The sequence below is a fragment of the Rhinatrema bivittatum genome, chromosome 7, assembly GCF_901001135.1.
Source record: "Rhinatrema bivittatum chromosome 7, aRhiBiv1.1, whole genome shotgun sequence".
Classification (NCBI taxonomy): domain Eukaryota; kingdom Metazoa; phylum Chordata; class Amphibia; order Gymnophiona; family Rhinatrematidae; genus Rhinatrema; species Rhinatrema bivittatum.
The window spans coordinates 131,962,904-131,977,779 of NC_042621.1; the positions used below are offsets into that span (position 1 = coordinate 131,962,904).

General features: G+C 44.8%; 1 protein-coding gene across 8 annotated transcripts in view; it reads left to right on the forward strand.

Annotated features, from left to right (window-relative positions):
* PIK3AP1 (phosphoinositide-3-kinase adaptor protein 1) overlaps positions 1–14,876 on the forward strand; it is a 214,360-nt gene that overhangs the window by 126,091 nt on the left and 73,393 nt on the right. For all 8 annotated transcript variants that reach the window (XR_003857778.1, XM_029609145.1, XM_029609142.1 and 5 more), the window contains 2 exons: positions 2,484–2,616; positions 10,834–11,030. Coding sequence is in view for 7 of the 8 variants with exons in the window: in XM_029609145.1 (XP_029465005.1) it covers positions 2,484–2,616; positions 10,834–11,030 (330 nt within the window). In the remaining variant the exon portion in view is untranslated. The remainder of the gene's footprint in view (positions 1–2,483; positions 2,617–10,833; positions 11,031–14,876) is intronic.

The window sequence follows — 14,876 nt, forward strand, 5'->3', positions numbered from 1 at the left end:
GTCCGCAGGGTGAGAAGAGGGTCTCATTTTGTTTAAGATAGATTGGATTTCTTTGGCTGATGTGGGTTCGAATTGATCAAGATGTGAGGCTTTGTTGTTTGCCCTTGGGGAGAAAGTTAATTGAGGCGAGGAGGAGTTGGGTAGCTGCGTTACAAGCTTGTTGATTTTGTCATGGAAAAACTGGGCCAGTTCTTCTGTTTTTGATTGAGCTTGATTAAAAGGGATGTCTGGTGTAGTGGGTTTCGTGAGGTTACTAATAACAGGTTAGCAATTTCTAGTATTAGTATTAATAACCTGTTATTAGTAATCGTGAGATTACTAATAACAGGTTAGCAATTTCATGTTTTAGATCTTTTAGAACTCTGGATTGGATGCCATCTGGTCCCGCTGATTTATTACTCTTCAATTTGTCAATCTGATCTATTACATCTTCTATTCAATTGTTTTAGTTGCTCAGAATTTCTACCATTAAAGAATGTTTCAGGTGTGAGTATGTTCCCAACATTCTCCTCTATAATGACTGAGGCAAAGAATTCATACAGTTTTTCTGCTATTTGCATGTCCTCCCTGAACACCTCTAACTAATTAGCTATTCTTTTGCTTTTTTACAGGCATGTCATTATTATCTAACATTAGTGGTAACTTTGGGAATATTAGAGGCAGTGATGCAGAAGAAATGTTTTAGGATACCACTTTTAAAAATAATAAAATCGCTACATGATATAGTATGATTAAAGAGACTATGGATAAGACCTTCAGAAATTGGCAGATATATGGAGGGATGATCTTGGGGATGAGATAACAGGAGTTGAAATTCAGGAAACATTTGCATTGATCTATAAAACATTAACATCAGTCAGTATAAGAAAAATGCAATTTAAGCTTTTATATAGAATCTGCATTACTAGAATTTTAAGTGTCAAGATGAACCTACGGAAGGCAGATTTATGTGTGAATTGTAATTATCAAATAATGTGTCATATGTTTACAGATTGTCAAATTACGTTTTTATTTTGGAGGAAAATATTTGACACTGTGGATCTATTTTGTCTAAAGGGAGGAAAAGATTTGTGACTATAGCTCTCATGAAGGCTAAGAAATCTATTTTGCTATCCTGGAAAGAAGATAAACTACCTACTTTCTTGAATAGGATAATGCAAATGAAACACTGTGCTATAATGGGGAAAAAATGAGGGTAAGAGAGAAGAAGAGTAATAAAAACATAGAACTAGATGGTTTATAATTCCAGCATTGGGAAAAGATTGGAAAATATGGACAGAATTTTTATCTCTGCTGTAGGATCGCTTTTACTTATGGGCAAAAGGGACAGCTGTCCCAGGTCCTGCACAGGACTGGGCCCATTGCAAGCATACACAGGGCTCTGCCCTGATTGGCCAGTGCTCATCTCAGTTAACAGAGAAGAGCCTTCTGCTTCCAGTTCCAGCCCCTCCTCTCCCAGGCAGCTGCAATGAACAGGAGGGGGGGGGGGGGCAGGAGGGTGAGCCTGTAGTGGACAGAGAACAAAGAAGAATTCTGTGTTTCTCTGTGTAGTTATGCATTTAATCGGTGAAGGCCTGTGTTCTAATAACAGCATCCAAGCTACTTTTTAGCACAGATTTTCTTTTACTCGTGCATTTTAAAAAATGTGTTAATGTGGGATGCTAATGGCAGGCAAATGGCTCATGAGTACAAAACTAAGCACTATTTGGAAAAACTTGTTAAAAATATATGCAAAGTGAATATCTGAGCTATAAAATGGCATAATGCAGAAAAGTGTGGTAACGCTGGAAACTGCTACCTATTGTTCCTTATGGTTGGAAAGTGTGAGATTGTGCCCAAAATTGGGATGCACAGTGCCAAAGTGCATATAATTCTGCTGTAGATGCCCACCCTAAAGAGTTCATGCTTTAATTTTACTTGCTATGCTTTTCCAAACAGGACTTGCATACAAGATTATGCCTGAAGTTGGGATGCACAGCACCAAAGTTTATACTCTTCTGCTATAGGCACCTGCAAGATGTCTGGGAAAGGCACCTAAGCAGAAGAGTATACACTTTGGCACTGTATATCACAACTTTGGGCACAAGCTTCCATGCAAGGCCATTTTGGCAAGGAACAGCATGGCAAGTTCAACCTAAGTGTACACTCTCTTGGGTGGGCACAGACAGCAGAACAGTGTACACTTCACTGAGCATCACAGCTTTGGGTATAGCTCCCCATGAGGAAAGGCTAAAGCGGTTAGGGCTGTTCAGCTTGGAGAAAAGATGGCTGAGGGGGGATATGATAGAGGTCTTTAAAATCATGAGAGGTCTAGAATGGGTAAATGTGAATCGGTTATTTGCTCTTTTGAATAATAGAAGGGCTAGGGGGCACTCCATGAAGTTAGCAAGTAGCACATTTAAAACTAATTGGACTCCTTCCTAACTTTGTACACTTCAAGTGATACTTGCTGATAGGTAACAAGTTCTCTTTATGTCCCATAGGCCTTTAAGATTGTGCCTTATAGTATGGAGGCCTTGGACAAGCTTCTGACAGAGTCACTAAAGAGGAACATCCCTGCAAGCGGCTTACATATCTTTGGTATCAACCAGTTGGAAGAAGATGATATTGCTATAAGTAAGTCCAATCCAGGATCCTGTTCTGCAGCTATTCTGAAAAACTTCCTGCTCATCGGTGTTAGATAATGGATGTACCCATAACACAGTTCTTTACTAAAATATATCCCATTTGTACCTAAGGGAAAAAAGTTCTGCATATAATCCTGTATTTATCCATGGCATGTATTGTCAAGTCATACCCCCAGGTTTACCCATGAGATAAATGTCCAAGATATACACCCATCATGGAAAGTTTGACTCAATGGATCATTGGTCCTTTTTCAATCTAACCAAGTATGTAGCCTGTCGAGTTCCAAATATGATATATCCCCAAGACTGTACCCATTGGTACCAATCCATGTAAATAGATCCATGAGATATAGCACTAGGACAGTGGTGTCCAATTCCAGTCCTCAAGAGCCACTAACAGGTCTGGTTTTCAGGATATCCATAATGAATATGCATGAGAGAGATTTGCATGTACTTCCTCCATTGTATGCAAATAATTCTCATGCTTATTCATTGTGGATATCCTGAAAACCAAGCCTGTTTGTGGTTTTTAAGGATCAGAGTGTTAGGAGCCGCGCTCGCGGCGTGCCGCGACCAAAAAGAGCTGCTTACCAGCACGGCAGACCGCCGCGATTACCATGAGGTAGTGCTGAGTCTTGGGTCCGGGGCCGCGGACCGCGGCACAACATGGCCGCGGCGTTTTCGGCTCCTCTCCCGGGTTGCTGGCTCCGCCCCCCTTCAGGGACTAACATCGTTGCCTCTGATTGGCTGCAGGATGCCTCCTGCAGCAGGATTGGCTCTCCCTAGGTGTGCCAACTGGTAGGAGCTATTTAAAGGCAGTCCCTGCACCTCAGACCTTGCCTTGACTTCGTCTTGGCTCCTGGCTTGTTCCTGTTGTGATTCCTGATCTTCGGTAGTGACTTCTGACTGGCGGTGTCTTCTTCTCTGGCTCCTGAACCCTGGACTGGCTGTGACGTATTCTCTGGTTCCTGATTCCTGGATCGGCTTTGGCGTATACTCTGGCATCTGACCCCTGGACCGGCTGCGGCATCTTCTCTGGCTTCTGACCTCTGGACTGGCTTTGGCGTATTCTCTGGCTTCTGACCCCTGGACTGGCTGCGAGGTACTCTTTGGCTTCCGACCCTCGGACTGGTTGTAGAACTTCCTCATACTCTCATTGCCTGAACTATTTTACCTTCGAGTCCACGACCTGCTGGAGGCGCCAGTACTGCGTTACTCTCCACGAGCTGCTGAGGACATCCACCTTCGAGTCCACGACCTGCTGGAGGCGCCAGCTCAGCTTTACTTTCCCGACCTGCTGAGGACATCCACCTTAGAGTCCACGACCTGCTGGAGGCGCCAGCTCAGCTTTACCTTTCCGACCTGCTGAGGACATCCACCTTAGAGTCCACGACCTGCTGGAGGCGCCAGCTCAGCTTTACTTCCCACGACCTGCTGGAGGCGCCAGCTCAGCTTTATACCTCATCCTGCTGGAGGTGCCTTCATCCAGACCTTCGTGATAGTCCTAGTCGAGGTTTCGCCAGCCAGCGACTGAACATCCGTCCTTCGCTGGACCAAGGGTTCACACCCCGGAAGCCTAACACAGAGTTGGCCACTCTTGAATTAGGATGCACCTACTTCATATACCTACAGGATATGTTTGAGGGATATACAACTGGGATACTCCTATAGTGTATTTTCAGACATACTCCTGGGATATACCTTTGATATATGTACTCAAGTGATATATACCTGTATATATCCAGATGTACCCTTGAGGTATGCTCTACAATTCCAAGTGACAGAGGAAAGCAATCATGGAGTTATTTGTAGAATGGAATGAGACATTTCTAAGGTGCACCTGCTAGGAGCCTCTGACATATTCTTCAAGTGTACTGTATCCCAGCAAAACTTCACTGGATAATATGCTGAAATATATCATGTTACATTATGTTATATAATTAGAAGAGAACACATCCCAAATGGATTGCTAGAATGGTATAGAGTAAAACCAAAACTTTTATTGCATTCACGTTGACATGGAAGCAGAGAAAGTACCTTGAGATAGGTAAGGTGCTTAGAAAGCAAGCTGATGTTTGTTCCATGAAGCATATGCATCTACACTATGCATATATGAACAGTAATAGCAAGGTCTTGTGATAAGCAGAGAAAGTTGTACACATTTGAAAATATCTTCAGAAACATTCTCTGCTCATTCATTTCTGAGTCAGTTTCTGAGTGATCTGCATATTTTGGTAAATCTTCTGAAAGCAAGATTTTTAGACCATGCTGCTAAATATTAAGGATCTGCAGTTGTTGGAAATGAACAGGTAATCCAAATTGAAAAAAAAGACCATATTTGCTTTGTTTCGTTTAAAGTGAAACAGACTGTGCCTCTGAAAATATGGGGGCGGATTTTAAATGCCCTGCGCGCATAAATCCGGCCGGATTTACGCGCGCCTATTTTGCATAGGCCACTGGCACGCGCAGAGCCCCGGGACGCGCGTAAGTCCCGGGGCTTCGTAAAAGGGGCGGGGAGGGGGCGTGTCGGGGTGTTCCTGAAATGACGCGGCGGGCCCGGGGGGCGTGGCGCCGGCCCGGGGGCGTGGGCGCGCAGATTTACATCTGCTTTCAGCAGGCGTAAATCTGCCAACAAAGGTAAGGGGGGGTTTAGATAGGGCCGGGGGGGTGGGTTAGGTAGGGGAAGGGAGGGGAAGGTGGGGGGAGGGCGAAGGAAAGTTCCCTCCGAGGCCGCTCCGAAATCCCAAATGGATTGCTAGAATGGTATAGAGTAAAACCAAAACTTTTATTGCATTCACGTTGACATGGAAGCAGAGAAAGTACCTTGAGATAGGTAAAGGTGCTTAGAAAGGCTTAGAAAGGCCGCTCCGAAATCGGAGCAGCCTCGGAGGGAACAGGCAGCGCGCACTGGGCTCGGCGCGCACAGGTTGCACAAATGTGCACCCCCTTGCACGCGCCGACCCCGGATTTTATAAGACACGCGCGGCTACGCGCGTGTCTTATAAAATCCAGCGTACTTTTGTTCGCGCCTGGTGCGCGAACAAAAGTACGCGATCACGCAAATTTATAAAATCTACCCCATTGAAAGTGTTTGTTAACATTTGTTACTGGATCCCATGCAAGTCTATAGAATGAGCAAAAGTTCAAGGTTTTACTCTTCTCAAGGCATGCCAGAAAAAAATGGAGTCAGGGTGATAAGCTTTCTTGCTACCCTATGCAAAAAATGATTCTGCTGCCCCCCCCCCCCCCCCCCCACCGATTCATTCAGTGTCTGTCCCAGGCCCATCAAATAAAGCCCAGCTCCCTCCTGCAATCTGTATTTTAAAAAAATGCACGTCCCCCCCCCCCTCCCCCCACCCCAGAACCCATGGATAGGGAAGGGTGTTAGGTACCTTAGGCAAACCTTACAGCCTTGCACACACGCCACCCCCCCCCCCCCCCACACACACACACACACACACACACCCTTTACAGATACACACAAATTATGCATTTATAACAAATTTTACATGAAAAAGAACATTAAAAAGTACAGTCTTCTGAGGCAATAATAATACAACATGCATATTATAATTTCATGTACTCCTGTGGTACGAAACAGAAAAACTCTGCAAAAAAGACACTCCTATCAAATTAGGCTTTTGTAATGCGTATTGGGTGTGAGCTTGGCCCTCAGAAAGCCATGAATAAACAGAATTACCATTATAATACACGGTGGCCCATGGAAAAGTAGCCTGCCTGCGTGGCACTGGTATTGGATGCAGGCTACTTTTCCATGGGCCACCCTGTATAATAAACCTCCCATACCAAAACAACTCTAACAGTCTTATCTATGAAAAGGCAACACTGCACATATTACACCAGGCCCTAAAACACCAGTGAAATTCTTTTTAGGAAACCAGGCTGCTGTAGATCCCTACACAAAAATTACATGCCAGCAAAATACCTCACCTCAGTCACATATCCAGAACACAGACAGACCCTCACCAAATTCAGAATAAAGAGATCAGAAAGTATAAACAGAAACGTGCTGAGAAGAACTGAATTGGGACCTACAACAAGCCTATATGCAGAACAACAATAGAAAAACAGAAACATTACCATTCTTCATAAAACATTAAATAATAAAATCAAGAAATATAAATCATCAATTATAATAGTAAAATCATATTCATAAAAAAGAATAAATAATTCAAACCAGTTAATGAATAGAATATCCAAATAGGACAGCCAGAGGCTTGGAAGACAGACATCCTTCTTTTCTCTGGCTGTCCTGCTACTGGTTTCAGTGGTCGATGGGGTCCCCATGCTAGTAGAGGGAAGACTGGCAGCTAGACTGATGAGACAGGATTGTTCCTGTTTTGTTTTTTGTTTTTTTTGTTTGTTTGTTAAACAGTGCTGCTTATATGAAAAAGGCAGTGGAAAATGGGGTCATGAGGGGATCTATTGCCACATGCACTTTCTGCACCTAGCAGTAAAGGATGCCACAGGGGTCAAGGAGGAATACAGCAACTTAGTCCAGAAGGAACTGATATGGAGGTGCAGGAAAATACTGAGATATTTTCACCAAAGTATGAAGGGTGTGCAGCAGCTCCATGAAAAGTAGGAAGCAGTGGAGGCGTATGCGCACCGGCTTATTCAGGATGTAAGCACCAAGTGGAATTCCACCTGTCTGATATTGCAGAAGTTAATGACGCAACAACAGCCCTTCATGATTTGTCTCTAGAAAGTAAGATAAGTGTGGTTCGCACCCTGGGGCATAATTATTGGCTACAGATGATGCAAATAATACAAGTCCTGAATCCCTTTAAGGATTTCATGGAGGATCTAGGCTTCCATGAGAAGTACCTTGGCTGAAGTCATCCCTTTAGTCAATATCCTGGAGGAGAAGTTAGAGGGTTTCCAGCAGGGGGGGGGGGGGGGGGCGGGTTCTGTGTGGGAAGGAGCCTGCCTTTCCTTTTGTTTTTTCTTCCTCTTTCTTTTTCCTATTGTGGGTTTTTTTTCTAATAAATGAAACAAACCAAAATAAACATCAAAACAAAAAATGAATACTAAAAAAAAAAACCCACAATGTTCTATCTTCTGCCGAGCCCCTCCAACCCCCACCCCTACCCCCATTACCTAACACTATGCTGGGAAATATGTTCATTACTGACTAAGAAAAGAGTATTTCTTAACCTGGAACATGGATTTAGTACTGGTTGAGGGAAGAGTATCCTCTACCACTGGGGCCAATGTAATAAGCTGTACTGACCTTATTGCAGGTTTTAATTCCCGTTTTAGCATGGGTCTTTTGGCACTAATCTAATCCCAGTATGTAGTAGGAGTTTAAGCACCAAAAAAACCCATGCTATAAAACCTATGGCAAGGTTAGTGTGCCTCATGCTAATTGCAGGGTAATAAGTCTTATTAACTATAAAATAATATTAAGTGCCTGACTTAATAATATTCATTCCTTCACTGTCTGCTAATTGGTCCCTACAATGTCAGCTGTTAGTAAAAGGATAAGGCTGTCCTTTTAGAATTCCGAAAGGGGATTGATCCTTTCAGTAACATGTGACAGTGGAGGGACCAATAAGCTGGCAGAAAAGGAACAGCCTAGCTGACAGAGGTAAGCCGGCCAGGGTTCCAAGGTGGTACAGAGGTAGGGAGTATTTCTCTGATGGTGAGAGGGAGGTGGGAGGGAGGACTAATCCCGGACCCTGCTTGACTTTTTCTAAGGGAGGGGATTCGGCATTTTTGGAAGGGGAGGGAGAGAAAGAGAGAGGAAGGACTTGCCTGCCCAGCCAGGACATGTTACATCCACTCAGAGGGGTTAGTGGTCATTGGGCCAATCAGGAGAGAGTTAACTTGTTTTGTTTTTGTGCAGATTGACCTGCAAATAGACCAGGAGTAAAAAATGCACTTTTTTTTTCAGTGTAGTGTGCTTTTTTTTGCTCCTGGTGTATTTGCATGTCATTAGCTTCCTGCATCCCACAGGGACCACAAGCTTTAACTCATGCGTTAAATAAAACCCATGCTAAAATCTACCTCTGATTGTAGCATGGCTTTTATTACATCCGCCCCACTGTTCTGAAAAACTGGTTCTGTATGGAATCGGAGGGGAGAGTGCCCCATATTAAGACACTGGTTCAGAAAGTACCCTACCGGTTCATTACGTCCTACCTAAATTGCAGGATGAACTTCAGATTAGTTGGGTTTGAATAGCAGAGAATAGCAAATTGTGAAAAACAGCTAAGCATCAGCCTACCGGCAGGAAACAAATTACAAAAGTCCTACTTAATTTGTGATTGCAGATCGTGCAATATTAGGCCTCCACTGCAATTTAATTAGGACGTAATGGGTCATAGACTAGTCCCTGCTTAGTCAGCCACACCACTATTTGAGGCACCCAGTATTTCTTATAGACCTTTCATCAAGGTTTTGTCAGAACCTAATCCTTCCTGGTGAGCAAACTTTTACAGGCTTGGAGTCCACAGTGCTGTAGCCACAGATAAAGGTGATTGCAGCTGCTCTTTTCCCTATATCATTCCCTTGCAATCTTTCAGTGGTTAATAATTACCTGATTTCATGCTGAAAATGGGGCATGATAGACATTTGGTTTCCCTTCAGACTGAGTAGCTGTTTTAGTCTGTTGAATGTGTTGTGGGATTGGTGGCATTGGGGTTTGCAAAGTTACAGGCTTGATGAGATTATTGGTTAACAGGGATAAAGGTGTTGCAAATTAGCAGTCTTGGAGGATTAGTAGCGTTTTGGGGTTGGCAGTGTTGCTGAATTGGGCAGCTTGCAAGATTGGTAGTGTTTTTGGACTGACAGGTTAGTAGAGTCGGAGGAGTTACAAGTAGGTCTATATTCAAAAGCCATTTAGATGGATAACTGAAAAGTTTTCCATATAAATGGATAAACTGGCATATTTAAAGACTAGCTGGATAGAATTTAGCCGCATCAGTTGGGATGGGGGAGGTGTTCTGGAGGTGGGCAAGAGGCGTTTTGGGGAGGAACTGAGTTAGCTGCATAAGTTAAGTGCCTAATTCCAATATCGGCTAACTTTAGTCGTGCTGCTGACCTGTCCTAAAGTTAGCCGGATAAACATATCTGACTAACTTTAAGATAGCTGGGCATATTCAGTGGCTTGACCTCACTACTGAATATACTAGCGGGCCGATACAGTAAAATCACGGGAGAGCGGGCGAGTGTCCGCTCTCCCGGCGCACGCACAGGCCACTCTCCTGTGCGCGCGATACAGTATTTTAATTTATTTAAATTAGGCCCAGCGGTAAAAAAAGGCGCTAGGGACACTACTGCGTCCCTAGTGCCTCTTTTTTGATGGAAGCAGCAGCTGTCAGCGGGTTTGTCAGCCGACGCTCAATTTTGCCGGCGTCAGTTCTTGAGCCCGCTGACAGCCATGGGTTCGGAAACCGGATGCCGGCAAAATTGAGCATCCGGTTTTTGACCCGTTTTTTTTACTTTTTTAAACTTTCGGGACCTCCGACTTAATATCACCATGATATTAAGTCGGAGGGTGCACAGAAAAGCAGTTTTTACTGCTTTTCTGTGCACTTTCCCGGTGCCTGGAGAAATTAGCGCCTACCCATGGGTAGGCGTTAATTTCTGAAAGTAAAATGTGCGGCTTGGCTGCACATTTTACTTTCTGAATCGCGCGGGAATACCTAATAGGGCCATCAACATGCATTTGCATGTTGCGTGCGCTATTATGTTTTGGACGCGTTTTGGACGCGCTATTATCCCTCCGTCGGAGCCAGATATGTTATCCGGCTAACTAGACAAACCACTCAGCGGCTGAATTTTTCCTCCTAGGGGGAGATTACATAGTTAAGTCGGATAAACTTATCCAGCTAACTTTGGAGGGTTATTCAGTTGTACAGTTGCATTTATTGAATATAGACAACTAGTTTAAAGATAGCTGGATACATTTATCCAGCTAACTTTAGGACAGGCCTATGGGCACAGCAAGAGTTATCCGGATAACTTTTATCTGGCTAACCTATCTCCTCCCAGAAACATCCCTGGAATTCCCCTACGTTATCTGGCTAAAATATCCAAAAGTCAGCATTTAGCTGGGTAACTTCAGAGCTAACCTGCTGAATGCCTCTGGATATAGCCCTCCACATGTCTGGGGCAGTGCTACAGGTACTGTTTGTGAAATTGCTGCATCTGCTGAGAAATGTCTCTGTCGCTTCCTCAGACCAGCGAGATGAGGAGCTGCCCACACTGCTTCATTTTTCTGCTCGGTACGGCTTGAAGAATCTGACTGCACTGCTGCTGACGTGCCCAGGAGCCCTGCAGGCCTACAGCGTCGCCAACAAGTATGGGGATTTCCCGAACACGATTGCTGAGAAGCACGGCTATTTGGACCTGCGGCAATTCATCGACGAGTATGTGGTAAGAGAACAGTCTGTCTGCAAACTTCCCAGCACAAAAAATACACTTTACCAGGTTACGTTTTCAAAAGCTTTGGGGGCTGATTGCCTGAATTAGCTGACGGGATGCTGAGTGGCTTAAGTTAAGCTCATTTTCAAGTCGAACCTGGGCAGCTAGGTTTGCAGCCGCAGATGAGTTTAAATGTGGCTGGGGCCATCTACATTTAGAGTGGCTAAATTTATCAACCTGGAGAAAATAGGTGGCTAAATGCAGTCACTCATCCCCAGTCAGTTTTCAAAGGGACTATTGTAGCCCCCTAACTCAGTGATATAACAATGTGCTCTGACTTATCTAAGATTACAGATGAATTGACACAGCCTGTTTCCCTATAGGAAGTAGGGACAAAGACTTTCAAAGGGGCATGTGGTTCGTACATTGACGCATGGGCATTAGCACGTGCCCAGGGACACGGCAATTTTACAATATAATAGAATAAAATAGCCTGGGCGAGCGTATGTGTGCGCCCAGTTTTGCAAGTAGGTCTCGCAAAGCCGCTTAAAGTCGGGAATTTTATAATAGGCACATGTCCACGCCATGACCAGTTTCACCAGTTTGTCCACCAGTTCTCCCAGTCTAGAGCTAGGTTCTCCAAATCCCCCTGGTTCTTTACCCTACACTCCACACTCATCCCCCCCCCCCCCATTATCCAGACCCCTTACACCAGTGGTTCCCAATGCTGTCCTGGGGACTCCCTCCCCCCCCCCCCCCCCCCCCCCCCCCCCCCGCCCTGCCAGTCGGGTTTTCAGGATATCCACAATGAATATGCATGGGAAAATTGGCATGCACTGCCTCCATAACAGTGCATGCAAATTTTCTCTCATGCATATTCATTGTGGATATCCTGAAAACCCGACTGGCTGGAGGTCACCCAGGATAGGGTTGGGGACCACTGCCTTAAACCATTCAGGGATACCTGTTTTGTTTTGTTACACTTCCTCCATAGCAGAAGTAAAGTTACACAGCACTGGACCTGGACGCAACCCAGGCACGTAAATATTTGTGTGCATTTCTCTTGGCCCTGCCCCACAATGCTCATGCCCCATCCATACCATGCCCATTTTTACTAGAATGCGAGATGTGTGTGCATTGGAATGTGCATTCACATCCCCCCACTTTATAAAATCGGGTGGACATGTCCACGTCCTACATGCGCGTACATCTCCCAATTTTGGCACACGCCCGGCTTTTAAAATTCACCTCTAAGGTAAAAAAATAACAGAAAATGTAAGCTGAGGGCCAGATACTGTTACAGAAGTGGACCCTTGGGTCGAGAGGGAGTTGGTGTAACCTGCAGGGAGGAGCCCTGCAGGTCCCCACCATCGACAGGCGGAGCTGGCTGAAGCAGAGGTCCAACTGGAGCTTCACCAATACCAGCCCTCGTTCCCCTTAGGTTGGGTGCAGGGGCTGGCTGGACTTAGGTGCGGGCCTCTGTGGAGGTGAAGATCCGTCACGTGAAAGATGCTGCAGGCCAATGGTGAAGCAGTGGAACAGAGGAAGAAAATGATGGAGAGAGAAAAGTGACAGAGGAGACACATTGGAGCACTTAAAAAATAAATCCACCTTTCTTCACTCAAGGCCATAGGTTTCCAAAGGATAACAATTTTTGCTGCCATTGGTATTGTTAGTGTCACCAAAAACCAATGTAGGCATGCAGAAGCTTGAGGTTAAAGAGTAGTCAGGCCAATTCAAAACAGCGCACTCAACCGAGCGCACTGTTTAAACCGCGGTTGGAAGCGCATCCACAAACCCCTTATTCCATAAGGGGCTAAGCGAGTCCAAAACTCGTGTCCAATCCCCCACGAAACTAATAGCACTCATCACATGCAAATGCATGTTGATGAAGCTATTAGCCATTCTCCCCAAATCCAAAAAACAAATGCGCACCAACCCACACATTTTTACAGCCCAAAAAAGTGTACAGAAATGCAGAAAATACTGCTTTTCTGTACTTCCTCCGACTTAATATCGTGGTGGATGCTTGTAAACTTGAGCGTCCATTTTCCAAACCCGCTGACAGCTGACCTCTCTTGGGTGCCCACTGCCGATGAGGCGCATATTTGTCCCTAGCGCATCCTTGGCAGCGCAACCCCTCATTTAAATATTATTGTCGCATGCCCAGGAGAGGTGGCAGGGCGCGCATTAGGAAAGCGGGCGCTCAACATTGAGTGCCTGTTTTCTGCACGGCTTTATTAGATCAGCCTGAGTTTCAGCTTCATAGATTTTTGAGCTGATGACCAATTAATTGTTTAGTTTTGAGTGCAGAGCTCATGTCTATAAGCTTTGAGGCTGTAACAGACTGTGTGAAGCTGCTCATGTGATTCCTACATTACAGGGTAGTCGTAAAGGGGGCATGGTCACATGCCAGTGACTTGAATCAGGGCAGCCAGATTCCTCAGACAGAATAATAAAGGACTCTGTTTTAGAGGGCAATTTTCAAAAGCCATATACTAGCGTTTTTTTATTAAAACAATTTTTTGTTTCTCACTTTATGCCACATTGTACATTTCATTTTATTCATCATACAAATACAACTCAGCCTGTTGGTGTATTTTATTAGTATTTTTAGGATGTTTGTTTTGCATTTTTACACTATCTCTTATATTGAGTCTTCCCACATTGTGTCCTCCACCTTGAGGACCTGTTGTACTGATGATGTTGCATTGTATACTTCAAAATGGGAGCATTTCCCAGTGGTTGGACTCCATATTAAAAGTGCTGATTCCAGTGCAGAGCCACACTGATGAATGATTTTGATGTTGAAAGAGGCTCTGACTTGCACTAAGTGCTATAGAACATTGCACATCAGTAAAAATACCATCTGGTTCCCCCAGTGGCATAGCCAAAACTGATTTTTGGGGGGTCCAAGGTTAACATGGATGGACAGTAGGCATACAGGTCTAAGTCCTACTAGTTGTACTCTTATCAATCAATAAAGCTTTAATGGTCACCTGTCATGCATCATGAGTGACACTAAAATATTTTAACTCAATTATTTCAAGCACTTACCAACATTAAAAATGTCTTATTAATCTGTATGAATTTGTTTTATATTTATTAGTTTATAAATACATAAGAATATCATGTAGAAAGTAAAGAATACATAACAGAAACAATAGATCCAATCAATCTTTGTTGAGCTGTGGATGGAAGGGAACGCTCCCCAGCGCGGGACAAGATGTGTGCCCCTGTGGCGAGACAGTCCAAGTCTGGGAACTGGGGAACCAGGGGCCTCTTACCAAACCTGCACGCCCAGGTGAGACCATCAATGCAATGATGGTCTCTGAATGGTCCTCCGACCATTCCAAGCCCTTTCGGACTAGCCACTGGGTAGCGGCTTGAAGCGGCAGGCCGGACAGAGGTCATGGCCGGATGGAGACATGGAACAAGACAAGACTTAGGTGTTGAGGTAGATGAAGACTCAAGACTCAGGCATTGAGGTAGACTTGGAAGGAGTGCTGCGACGCCATTCGCCCTACCACCCCAGCCAGGATGGTCACAGACCACGATGGAGGCAAAGATGGCAATGAGTGCTGAAAGAAGGACTGGAAATCCAAGATGAAGGACATCAGGACAGATGGATGAAGGTAGAAGCAGGCACAAATACTCCGAATTCCTAGGCAGGATATGAGAAGGAGAATGAAGCTTGGAGGTGGAACTCGGAGCCAAGGACACAGAGACAAAACCTGGTGTAGGAACACTGAGACGAAACCCAGTGCAGGGAGAATAAGAACTGGGGTCCTCAGAAGCTTGAACTGCCACAGAGAAGGAGGTCAGACAGCTGGATGATGAGGATCTTTGATCCATGAG